This window comes from Periplaneta americana, chromosome 4, assembly GCF_040183065.1.
Source record: "Periplaneta americana isolate PAMFEO1 chromosome 4, P.americana_PAMFEO1_priV1, whole genome shotgun sequence".
NCBI classification, from domain to species: Eukaryota; Metazoa; Arthropoda; class Insecta; order Blattodea; family Blattidae; genus Periplaneta; species Periplaneta americana.
This window is the reverse complement of record NC_091120.1, coordinates 72,824,039-72,837,728: the sequence shown is the minus strand read 5'-3', so window position 1 is coordinate 72,837,728 and position 13,690 is coordinate 72,824,039. Positions and strand designations below refer to the sequence as shown.

At 36.6% G+C, this 13,690-nt stretch overlaps 1 protein-coding gene across 5 annotated transcripts in view; it reads right to left on the bottom strand.

Moving 5' to 3' along the window:
* Nucleotides 1-13,690, bottom strand: part of LOC138697923 (uncharacterized) — a 42,530-nt gene that overhangs the window by 3,937 nt on the left and 24,903 nt on the right. For 3 of the 5 annotated variants that reach the window (XM_069823530.1, XM_069823529.1, XM_069823531.1), the window contains 2 exons: nt 11,144-11,229; nt 4,957-5,107 (listed from right to left, as the gene is read on the bottom strand). In XM_069823530.1, coding sequence (XP_069679631.1) covers nt 4,957-5,107; nt 11,144-11,229 — 237 coding nt within the window. The remainder of the gene's footprint in view (nt 1-4,956; nt 5,108-11,143; nt 11,230-13,690) is intronic. The other 2 variants (XM_069823533.1, XM_069823532.1) reach the window with 1 other exon arrangement.

Genomic DNA, 13,690 nt, shown 5'->3' with positions numbered 1-13,690 from the left:
TGCAGACTTCTAACACAGGAGTACAGGCTGTTACAAAAGAAACATTACAGTGCTTCCATTCCTCAAACGAGGTATAGAAATTCTTATACATTCAGAAATTTAAAATAAATATTATAGTCTAGACACATGATCTGAAGATATTAATTCGTCAATTTAAGCACACAAACTTAATCATAAACAAAAGGAAGAAAAGTCTTTTGCATTGAATATTTTCTAATGTTAATAGAAAACAAAAAAGAGTTCAGAAAAGTTTGAGGGGGGGCAGTGCCCATCCCCCATAACTCCGCCTATGGTCGAGCAGCCTTGAATCACCACAGTTGTTTAGGCCTATATCTGAATGATCTTTTATCTACTTCGGCAAGTGTTGTATACTTATAATGTATAAACAATAAAGTAGCCTATTTGAAACATCATCTCTACCTTTCAGTGTATAATAAAATCCGTTCCCCAATTTTTATTTAATTATTAGGCACTTATTAAATGGCTAGGAATTTTCTTTTCATATGTTTGAGATCAAGTGTGCAATCTCTAGTAAAAAATATTAATGTTATGTTTATGTTTCTTAGAAATGCAAATTTATTTGAGAATTGGTTTTTTTCTATTTATATAACCATAGGTAATATCATATAACAGAACCAGAACATTTTGATAACTAAGATACTGTTCTGCTTTGTCTTTTTTTTCTCATTTAAACATTTATAATGTTATTTATTTCAGTGATGTATGTTATTCGAAGTTACGAAATCTTTCCACGCCAACAAAATGCTATTTGGAGAATGATGAGCGAGACTCGAAGCGCACGAGAATAATGAGACGATACTCGAAAGACAAATGCAACGAACATAGCGAGCGAGAGCGGCAGTTAGTTTTGTTCATCTCTCTTTGACATAAAAGTCCAAACAGCTTTATTTACCGGATGCTTTTACTTACAGCACTCCTGTTACCATAGCAAGCACTCGAATGCGGTATGGTCAACTTACAGACATTGAAACAGCAACTGTAAGTACAACATGCCGCACCATCGTGCAAAACACATTTTAAATCACTCTCTTCTTGGCAACCAACCACCAAGAATAAAATTCACACATTCATTCACTTATCAGTCTTATCAATTATTTGCAACTAACATACTACCAAGAATAGACCTTACTTACTTACTTACTTTTAAGAAACCCGGAGGTTCGTTGCCGCCCTCACATAAGCCCGCCATTGGTCCCTATCCTGAGCAAGATTAATCTAATCTCTACCATCATATTCCACATCCCTCAAATCCATTTTAATATTTTCTTCCCATCTACGTCTCGGCCTCCCCAAAGGCCTTTTTCCATCCGGCCTCCCAAGTAACACTCTATATGCATTTCTGGATTCGCCCATACGTGATACATGTCCTGCCCATCTCAAACGTCTGGATTTAATGTTCCTAATTATGTCAGGTGAAGAATACAATGTGTGCAGCTCTACATTGTGCAACTTTCTCCATTCTCCTGCAACTTCTTCCCTCTTAGCCCCAAATATTTTCCTAAGACCCTTATTCTGAAACAGCCTTAATCTTTGTTCTTCTCTCAAAGTGAGTGTCCAAGTTTCACAGCCATACAGAACAACCGGTAATATAACTGTTTTATAAATTCTAACTTTCAGATTTTTTGACAGCAGACTAGATGACAAAAGCTTCTCAACCGAATAATAACACGCATTTCTCATATTTATTCTGCGTTTAATTTCCTCCCGAGTGTCATTTATATTTGTTACTGTTGCTCCAAGATATTTTAATTTTTCCACTTTTTCGAAGGATAAATCTCCAATTCTTATGTTTCCATTTCGTACAATATTCTGGTCACGAGACATAATCATATACTTAGTCTTTTCAGTATTTACTTCCAACCCTATCGCTTTACTTGTTCAAGTAGAATTTCCGCGTTTTCCGTAATCGTTTGTGGATTTTCTAACATATTCATGTCATCAGCATAGAGAAGAAGCTGATGTAACCTGTTCAATTCCAAACTTTCTGTGTTATCCTGAACTTTCCTAATGGCGTATTCTAGAGCGAAGTTGAAAACTAAAGGTGATAGTGCATCTCCCTGCTTTAGCCCGCAGTGAATTGGAAAAGCATCAGGTAGAAACTGGCCTATACGGACTCTGCTGTAAGTTTCACTAAGATAACAATTTAAAATTAAAATTTTCTAAAATTCTGGTTTATATACCAGTAACTTCGCATAAAATAATGTAAACCACACAAAAGTAATAGATATTATGCGCCGTCGAAATTATCATATACGGCTTTGCTTCTGGCGCTGAATATCCTCTCGCGGATAAGATCTAAGTTTATTCTCTTATACTATGAATTACTACAGCTATTCTTTGATCTTTCATCCTGATAATAAGCCGAAGTTAACTTTTTTGTCTGGCATCATTTCTGTTTTTTCTTACAGGTTATTTAACGTCTGAATGAGATGGTGAAAATGCCGGTGAAATGAGTCCGGGGTCCAGCACCGAAAGTTACCCAGCATTTGCTGCTATTGGGTTGAGGGAAAACCCCGGAAAAACTTAAACCAGGTAACTTTCCCCGGGCGGGAATCGAACCCGGGCCACCTAGTTTCGCGGCTGGACGTGCTAGCTGTTACTCCACAGGTGTGGACTTCATAAGATTAAGAAATATTAGTAACAAGCTACGTACTTACTTACCTACTGGCTTTTAAGGAATCCGGTGGTTCATTGCCACCTTCACAGAAGCCCGCCATTGGTCCCTATCCTGAGCAAGATTAATCCAGCCGCTATCATCATATCTCACCTCGTCCACCCTGTGGAGTAACGGTCAGCGCGTCTGGCCGCGAAACCAGGTGGCCCGGGTTCGATTCCCGGTCGGGACATGTTACCTGGTTGAGGTTTTTTGCGTGGTTTTTCCTCAACCCAATATGAGCAAATGCTGGGTAACTCTCGGTGTTGGACCCCGGACTTATTTCACCGGCATTATCACCTTCATCTCATTCAGACTCTAATTAACTTATGATGTTGATAAGGCGTCGTAAAATAACCTACTAAAATAAAAAAAATATCTCATTTCCCTCAAATCCATTTTATTATTATCTTCCCATCTACGTCTTGGCCTCTCCAAAGGTCTTTTTCCCTCCGGCCTCCCAACTAAAAAAAAATGTAGAGCTTCATGAAGGAAAAAAAAAAAAAGAAATTCATCTTAAATTTGATGCGGTTTTGGCAACTTCAGTGCTTTGATTGATGTAGAGGTCATAAAAAGGAAAGAAACGCAATCTGAGAAGCAGAACTATACAGTTTATAAAGAGAATATAGGGAATCGCAGAATTGGAAAAATTAAAAACAGCAAGTGTAAGAAGAAAACAGAAAAGACTGGAGAGTGCTGAGTTTGCATGAAAGACCTGCCCTTGGACAGAACATTATGAATGAGTATGAGAAGTGGATTAAGCATACTATTGTGATCCTTTGGCGATAAAACAGATTATTATGGAAGGAACTAGATTTCATACGTACATAGAATGGGAAATGAAAGAATGCCATCCAAAAGAGCTAAGGGACCTTGAACACCAGAGAAGGATATGGTGAAGTTGAAACACGTTGTCTTTAAAGCTGTAACAGGTTGCTTTAAGGATTATATTTCCCACATGAATTCCACAGCTTAACCTGAATGTAAACTAACGAATCTTGGATAAAATCGCAAATATACCGTATTTGCTCGCGTAATTTGCGCACTTTTTAATCTACTTTGGCTGTTAGAAAAATTGGGGTGCGTAAAATATGTGATTTTTTAAAAATCAGACTTCTGATCTGGGTTTTATTCAGGTATATAATAATTAAGAATACCGGTACAGTATTTTCTCACCTAAGACTACTGGTAATGTTGATTTATAAATAATTGGGTATATGACAATCATAATGAATGCAAAGTACATAGCAGACGTAGCATTCTCAATAGGTAGTTTTTAATTGAGCTTATTGCACGAGTTTATAGGCCTATAGGTGGTTGATCGATGCATTCATTCTTCATGTTGCGGTGATACCTGTTAAACAGTAAAACTTGTCACAGTCACTGCCCTTATGGGTGATTTACAAGGACAAGCGATACAGCGTATTCCGAATCTCACCGGACCGGTGGACAACAATGACGTCACGCTGCAGCGAATTAGGAACAAAACTGCTGGAAGGATTGATGGCTGTCATGGCGACTGTATAAGTTGTTGTCTGTGCTACGCTAGCAAAATTTTGCGAAATTTCCGTACTGCCATCTCGTTCAAAGAAAAGAGGGCATAAACAATTTATTTCTTCAACCGGTGGTAATAACTGGTCCGTTGACATGTTCGCTCATAAGCCATTAACGTAATGTTTTTACGTTGTGCGCATTACAAACAATACAGCAGAACTAATGCAGAACACACCGCCATGACACAACAGTGCACGGTGTCATTCGTCTGCTAATTCCCGCCCTATACAAGAACCAATCAGATTCACTGATGGCGGCTGATGGAGACTGCCACCACCTCTGCAAGCTGATGGCACCGGTACGACACCGGTGGAGCATCAATGACGTCATCGGTGGAATTCGGAACACCGTGATGCCATCGGATTGCTCACCGGTGAGATTGAGAATACGCTCTCAGTGTTGAAGTAACGTTGTTTAGTGTTTCATTGTGAAGCAGGTAATTGAGTTGGGTACTGGTCAATGAACAATGCCGTGGAATGCAAATATTCGCAATGGAATTTATGGAAGGAAAATTCATACTAAAGTGAAAAAAAAATAATTGTACGTAAAATGTGTGCGGAAAATACACTGAGCAACATTAAAGTTCAAGACAATTCTGTAAAATTTAGGGTGCGTAAAATACGTCGTGGCGCAAAGTACGCGAGCAAATTCGGTAGTACTCAGTAACTATGGCGAACCACTGGTCCTCCAGGTGAGATTTTGTAAACTTATAAGTAAATACTACTCACCAAATATCAAACCGCCTACGACGAGAACGATGAGGCCACTTTCGGCGGCGTTCAAGAAACCGATGAAGGTGGACGCTAAAAACAAGATGAAGAGCAGAACGATCCCGATGAAATTAATTATAAGGAACGGCAACATCAAGGAGGGCCGCTTCTGCAATCAGTAAGGAACATGTTGAATTTCCGAAGTGAATTGTCTTTTTAACACATATTGGCTTAAGAAACATATTTAATTGCACAGAAGTCAAAAGTTCAACGGTTGCTGGTATGAAACATGGCGTCATCTATGGCTTAAAACTATACAACAAATCACTGTCTCAGTACCCTGTTTTAGCTGACATAAGAACGATTAAATTCTTCTTCACCTTCTTCTTCTTCTCTTCATGGGGTAGGAGAGTCTCCTGTTCCGTCCTCAACTTTCCACCTTGTTCTTGGCCGACCAATATCTCTTCTCCCTTGTGGTTTATAATCCAACACCTGTTTCGGTATTCGTTCCTTATTCATTCTCCTTAAATGATTCGACTAACGAATTCTTTATTCCTTTATTTTATATATAATTGGGAGCAGGTTTAGTTCATTCCTTATATCATCATTTCTATATCTATCCAATCTTGAACATCCTTTTACTCCTCTGAGAAATTTCATTTCTGCTGGCTGTAATCTATTATTATCATTTTTCTTTAAGGTCCATGCTTCACATCCATATAAGAGAGTTGGTATAGCCATTGTCTTATAGAATTTTATTTGCGTTTCATTCCTTCTTTTCTTCTTTATATCCTTGGCAATTGTGCCACATATACCTTCATTTGCTGCTATTTTTATGATTCCCTATATGTTATTCCATTCTTTATTTATATCCAAATCTATTGGAGTATTAGCTGTGATCGAATTTATTCGTGTCTGATATAAATTCCGGATAATTTCTTGATTCGGAAGGTAGATGTAGACATTTGTGTCTCTATTGCTGATTCTTTTTTTATTTTATTTCTTTCCCATCTAGCCATTATTTGTATTTTTGACATTACTAAGAAATGATCTGAGTTCACATCATTTCCTCTATAAACCGTTGTATCAATTATTTGTGATGCTATCTTTCTAGTGGCAATTACATAATCTATAATGTAATTCATCCACTTCCTTTAGCGCTCCAAGTATATTTATGAATATCTTTCTTCCTGAAGATTAAATTTAAACTTAAAATTAAAGAAATTATTAAGGGTACTTAACATGGGGTTAGATAATTAATTGCTAAATATTAGTCTTATATAGAGTTGAAGTGAAATAGGCTTGCAGATTTCCAGAGCGAATAGCTCGTGTTGTATGTAACAAAAAAACTATAGTACCATATAAACATTTTTTTTTCCCAAATATTTAACACCAGTCTCAGTACCAGTCGTCCTTGATACACACAGATCTCTCTGCTCACGTGTGCTACGCCACTGAAGATGTCCACCGGAGTAGTGGACGAAACATTTGGTATTAGCGACAGATCACTGCCCCCTAGCCCGGAAAATACCAATCCTCATGTTTCTTGACATTCACCGCCATACACAGTAAGGTTGGTTAAAAATAAAAATAAAAATATTATGACACAATTTTGAAACAACTTTATTTTGATGCTCGTTTCAGATAGAATCTCAAATTTGTTAAAAGTCATTACTTACCGTTTTCTTTTCATACCCAAACTTTACAATGAATATTACATATATATATATATATATATATATATATATATATATATATATATTTTTAGAAATGCAATATGTCTATTATGAATGTGTATTTTGCGACCATTCTGAACTGCTGAGTTTAATAGAAATGACACAAATGGAAAGCATCTCAGTTCTGGAACGTTTGGTTTCAAGTATTGCACCATGTCGAGAACTGTGCCTAAAGAACCTTATCCAAACAGCGGAGACATCTTGAACATTTCTTTCTAAATCAACGGAATGGCGTGGATACTTTGGTAGGACTATTAATCGATTACTTGGCAAAAGATCATCACTGATATCATCAAAAAGAGAAAGAGGATGACAAGAGTGACGATCCAGTTTATCAGTTCCTATGTATAAAGTGGCTTTGAAATTGAGTGTTATCTCTTTTATCGAAGCAGAGGACTTTCTAGTTGCTGGTTTGCTCTTTTCTTGCTTGAAGATTTTGCTCGCAATAAAATATTCTTATGCTTTTCTTCTCATCTGCAACACCAATCAGAGAAATGTTTTCTGGATGAAAAAAGTAGTAGTTATTTAGAAGAACTGGAGAAATGATAATCTGGTCCTCAGCAGTAAGTTTCTGATACAGTGACACCATGAAGTAGAAGTTATTTAGAAGAACTGGAGAAATGATAATCTGGTCCTCAGCAGCAAGTTTCTGATACAGTGACACCAAACAGTAGAAGTTATTTAGAAGAACTGGAGAAATGATAATCTGCTTCTCAACAGTAAGTTTCTGATACAGTGACACCATGAAGTAAAAGTTATTTAGAAGAACTGGAGAAGTGATAATATGGTCCTCAGCAGTAAGTTTCTGAAACAGTGACACCATGCAGTAGAAGTTATTTAGAAGACTGGAGAAATTATAATCTGGTCCTCAGCAGTAAGTTTCTGATACAGTGACACCATGAAGTAAAAATTTTTTTCATCATCTTTGACATGAGGGATGGCTTCTAATATGGAACCATCTGAGTGCATAGAAGTACAAATGTCAGGTCATCAGATGGAATTCTTCTGAAATATACAGTGAAGGAGTTGTAGTCAACCATCTGGTTGAGAAGTTTGTAAGAAATCTAGATGATGTTCATTTTGTGTCCCTTGTTGAACGAGTAAACAATCCTAAGTAAATACAACTGGTCAGAACTGAGATTGCTATTTCAGGTACATCGAGGACAGAATCTGGAATTGGTTTAAAGTGGAATGGATTTGATCTGAGGATTAAAGGACAAAACTTTGAATACATGTCCTTCAGTCGATTATGGGTAATTTCTTCTCCCATCAACAACACGAATTAACTTCCTTAATGGAAATTCATTAACATGTAACATGCAGATAAGCCACTGAAGTCGTCGTTGTAGGTATAACTCCGGGTGAGTAATTACTCCTTTCTTGCTACCTATATCTACAGTAGTTCCATCACAGATCAATGTTCTAAACGTTTCCGTATATTTTATACATTCAATAATAATCTGAACCTCATTAGAAATATCTTGAGATTTTCCTGATTTAGAAGCAACGTGATTGATGTAACATGCATCTAGAAACGATACCGAAACATAATATTCTTCTTTACGTGTTCTCAGCACATTTTCAGCAGCTACAAGTGTTTCCCACTCTTCCCATCAAAACCAAGACACTGTTATGTTGAAATAGTGTTGAAAATAAATTTTAATAGTACAAGACATAGACAAGACAAACAGAAAAAAGTCACAAAAACGCTATTTATAAATAGTAATGTCACGAGAGGTCTGATTTATTAGGACTATTTCGTGAATAAATTAAAAATGAAAATAATATATCTCTAAAATTCGCTCACAAAATAGTAATAATTGTACATTTACGAATACTTAACCTTTTGAGACATTGTGAAGTTGAAATAGATGAATATCGATTACAGCAATGAAGAAATTGGATGTTATTCAATAATACCAATTGCGGAAAGCGAAATACAGGTTTAATAATGTTAATTACATATCCTGCGTTTTTCTCTTATTATTATAACAGAAATATATTTTCGTTATCGCTGAAATCTTAGTTTAATTTAAACATTTTATAATATAATTACAAGTAACCTGATTTTACGTTAATTAAATGAACAGTTGGTGAAAACGCAGTTATCGAATCTGAATGAAGGAATGTAATTATTTTCAGATAGCCTACAATGGACATGGCATTAGAAAATGAAGATGTAGATGTGGAAGTAGAATTTCGCACTTTATTCAGTACTTCAGCGTTACGTTACACACTACACCAAGAACTAAGAACTGTGTATGGGAACAGGTATATAGCAATGCTAATGTTTTCACAGCGAGACATATGTTGCTACACAGTGAAGCCATCTCTGTATAGATAATTAAAACACAAATTTTATTAAGCCATACGGAAGGCACTTTGATGAAAGACCTTATATATATATATATATATATATATATATATATTACTGACTTTCTATTAATTGTTTAATTTCATTCACATAATACAAATTTTATAGTCTACAATTATAGGTTAGGTTACCTGTAGGAGCAGGACCAATGTCAGCTGTTCCTTATTTGGACTGTTACTGTGTGCTACAGGAAAGCATTTTTTATAGCTCGACAAACGCATTCTCGCTGTAGTGTATAACGGAACTAAAGCTGCATCTACACAGGTCAATATTCCAATCGCGTATGCGTGCAATCTGGGAAGAATATTGAAAGAATCAATTTAAAAGGTACGTTCAATTAAGATGCATGGAGATTTTGTGTCTATATGGTGCGCCGTTTTGAACGTCGTCTTCACTGCTTAAATATATTAATTAATATTAAATATTAATCTTGAATTAATTGCTTTAAAGATGAAAGAAACGTTTAAGCAGGTAGCTGCATCTTAATGTAGTCATGATCATCGATTTACGGGGAAACAGTTGGCGACAACGACTAAACAAAAAAACTAACATGCAATAAATTGATAGAGATAAATCTAGCTGCAAAAATTATCGCAAAGTGTGATTGTGATTGGTTGGAATTAGAAATTTCATTACACTTCATTGGTCGAAAATGGAATGACATATAAATGAAATAGTCACTATAAAAATCCTGAAGTTAGTCCCACAAGACATTGCAAAAATTTTGTATTTTGTATTATCAGAAAAGTACAGAGCATCTTTTTGAGTCTGGTCACCCTATCAAAATTCAACACATCCTAATACACAGGATTTGCACGCAGAATCGGTAATCGCCAATTTGGAGTCACAGTATGTCCTGAAATGCGAGCTATCATTTGTACTGTAGACGGGTCCAAGCCATTAACACGTGATTTTTAAGGAGTGGTAAGGTGATAAGTTGATAACCAATGCGCTAGAAAGATAATTAGCATCGCCATATTATTTGAAGCAAATTGAAAGCGCTTCCGCCATGTTATAAGCGCCCAAAACAAAGTCGGAGTGGTTATAAGTAAGATTCGAGTCGAGGAGTTTCTCAAAATTTCGTTTCCATAAATCAGTTCAAGTGAAGTGTAAAAACCCGGTGTTTCGTAAAGAATTTGACTTACGTGCTAGTAACTTAATCTATAATACAGAACTTATTACGACATTTGATGTAAGGCTAAAGCTAAATTTAAAACACTTGAGCTATCCTTAGAAACAAAGCTTAAAATATCTAAATAACTCACAATTAGCTCTATTTATTACATATATCCATTATCGCAGTTAGACTTTCCTGTTAAAATTCACAATTACCTATTACGGGAAACTCGGCTCATTCCGCAGTACGGGTAATTCCGTAGTAGTGCATATATGATTTTACTGCGGCTTTACAATAGCGTGAATGTAAGTTTTGAGAGGCTGTCAACAGGAGGCACGTCCTCTGCAGTGCTATAGAAAAAAATCAAGGATATTGGTCGACACCTCTGTCGGAAATACAGTGAAACATCGAAGGTCGGCTGTTTTTTGTGTTTTGCTACACAGCTGTAAAGGAAATGAGCACTGTTACATATAAATTGTTCCTTTTATGTTACTTTCATAATGTATTTCATAATTATTTACTACTGCGGAATTAGCCAAGTCCTATTGCGGATTTATCCGCACTGTTGCGGAATTACCCGAGTTGTTCTTTTTCAACTCTAATGTATGTACAACTAAATATATTTGCATTTTAATAGGTCTCTTTATCTCATTTGGTAATGAGAGGTTTCGTCCATGTCTACATACCTTGATAATATTTTTCAATAAACATTTTGATAAAAATATGATAGATTTACTTCTTAATATTGCGGAATTAGCCGAGTCTCCCCTATTATTATTGTCCCTTCCTCTACAGGCAATGGTATGTAAGAGCTGTAACAGGGGTGGTTAAACTAACAATAATAAAAATTTCTTTACGTGATTAATTTCGTATTTCATAAATCAGCATTTTGTCATAATTGTGTGAAGGGTTTAGTAGAAAAATTGAAGGCAAATAGAAACATTCTTCGCTTTATTAAATGTACCCAAATAAACTCACAGTGTGTATGCCATACAGAAAACTTCCCAGCAGCAGAGCCTCGCCAAAGAGACTTAAGATTAGACCGATTATAATGGCCTTGAGAGCTGAAAACAAGATCATAGAGCGTTACAAGTTCATATTGGTAATACATTTATTTTAGAAATATTACTATGCACAGTACAGCAGTATGGTAATGGAAAACGAAACAAAAATGATTCCATGGAAGTATAATAATAATAATAATAATAATAATAATAATAATAATAATAACAACAACAATAATCCCTCGCATAAGCCCGCCATGGTCGCTATACAGAGCAAGATTAATCCAATCTCTCTCATATCCCACCTCACTCAAATCCATTTTAATATTCTCCGATCTACATCTCAGTCTCCCCGAAGGTCTTTTTCCCTTCGGCCCCCCAACTATCACTCTATATTCATTTCTGAATACACCCATACGTGCTACATGCCCTGTCCATCTCAAACGTCTGCTTTTAATGTTCCTAATTTTGTTAGGTGAAGATTACAATGCGTGTAGTTCTGCGTTGTATATAACTTTTTCCATTCTCCTGTAACTTCATCCCCCTTAGCCTCGAATATTTTCCTAAGCACCTTATTCTCAAACACCCTTAACCTCTGTTCCTCTTTCAAAATAACAGTCCAAGTTTCACAACCATACTGAACAATAGGTAGTATAACTGTTTTATAAATTCTAACTTTCAGATTTTTTGACAGCAGACTGGATAACAAAATAATAACATTCTTTTCCCATATTTATTCTGCGTTTAATTTCCATCCTGATGTCATTTTGTTGCTCCAAGACATTATTTGAATTGTTACATCTCTTCAAAGGATAAATTGTCAAATTTTTATATTTCCATTTCGTAGTATGTTCTGGTCACGAGACATAATCATATACTTTGTATTTTCGGGATTTACTTCCAAACCTATCTCTTTACTTGCTTCAAGTAAAATTCCCGTGTTTTCTCTAATAGTTCGTGAATTTTCTCCTAACATATTCACGTCATCCGCACAACAAGCAACTAATGTAACCCGTTCAATTTCAAACCCTCTCTGTTATCCTGGACTTCCCTAATGGCATATTTTAGAGCAAAGTTAAAAAGTAAAGGTGATAGTGTACCTTCTTGCTTTAGCCCGCAGTGAATTGGCCTAAACGGACTCTGCTGTACGTTTCAGTGAGACACATTTTAATTAATCGAACTACTTGCTTGGGAATACGAAATTCAGTAAGAATATCATATAAAACTTCTCTCTTAACCGAGTCATATGCCTTTTTGAAATCTATGATTTGATATACTGAGGCCTTATACTCCCATTTTTTCTCCAATATCCGTCGAATACAAATAATCTGATCAATAGTCGACCTATTACGCCTAAAACCACACTGATGATCCCCAATAATTCCATCTAACATATGGAGTTAATCTTCTCAAAAGGATATTGACAAAATTTTGTACGACGTCAACAAAAGTGATATTCCTCGAAGGTTACTACAGTTAGTCTTATCCCTAGACAAACGTCGGGATGAGACCTAAAAGAAATAGGCCACGGACCCCCTTCCTTTCCTCTAATTTTCCCAGGCTCTTCTTCTATCCATAAATAAATTATTGTCAATATTTTAGTAAAACCTTAATCTTTTAATAGGGGAAGTGAATATCTGTGAGTTCACAGGTCTGACGGCTTCAAAGCTGAGTACCTGGTCCAAATAAAGTGCGCTGATACAATAATTAACAAGAAGACATGATCATTTTTCTGCCTACCATTATAATTTCACTTTAATTCATATGTCTCCAGTTAAAAAAAAGAATTAGTGATTTCACCAAATGTTATCCGACCTGTTGCTGGGGTAGTCCACAAGCAAGCCACCTATTTTTGGTAGCGCCACCTGTTACCATAGTCCAGTACCTCTTATTAGCCAGTGGTCGTCAGCACTGGCTGAAATGGGTAGAATGCAAGGAGTGCAACAACATAGGCTTCGTCGTGCAGAATTGATAGGGAGACAGCATACCCGCCAGCAACCACGGGTGCACGCTGGTACTATAAGAGACCTGCGGGTTAGAGACGTTAACCCGAGAGTGCAGAATGCTGATGACCGCTGTGCTAAGCCAACGGTGGATGAGCTTGGTTGCGCTATCAATGGCCTAGTCTAATAGAGGCCATAATGTTGTTGGTGCCGAGAAGTCTAGACTACTTAGTCCGTTAGAGAATATCCTGAGTGCACCACAGAGAGTGGGTCGATATTACACTCGTAATGGATGGTGACAGAGAATTGGTAAGATGTTCACAGAAGAACCGTAGTACACGGAGAAAACTCCTGTCTTACTTGGACCACGGGCTTGCCCAACACAAGTTATAAATTCAAGGTAGAGCGGGATTTGGACCCGGACCTCATGGCTTACAGCATTCAGTCACCAGGTGGATGATGGAAAATGAGTAGGAGGCCGGATTTTTTACTTCCATACGAATATTGCGGGATTGAAATGGAACTTACTTGCAAGTAGTGGCGGCTCGTGAACTTGTGGATTGGGAGAGCTGCAGTAG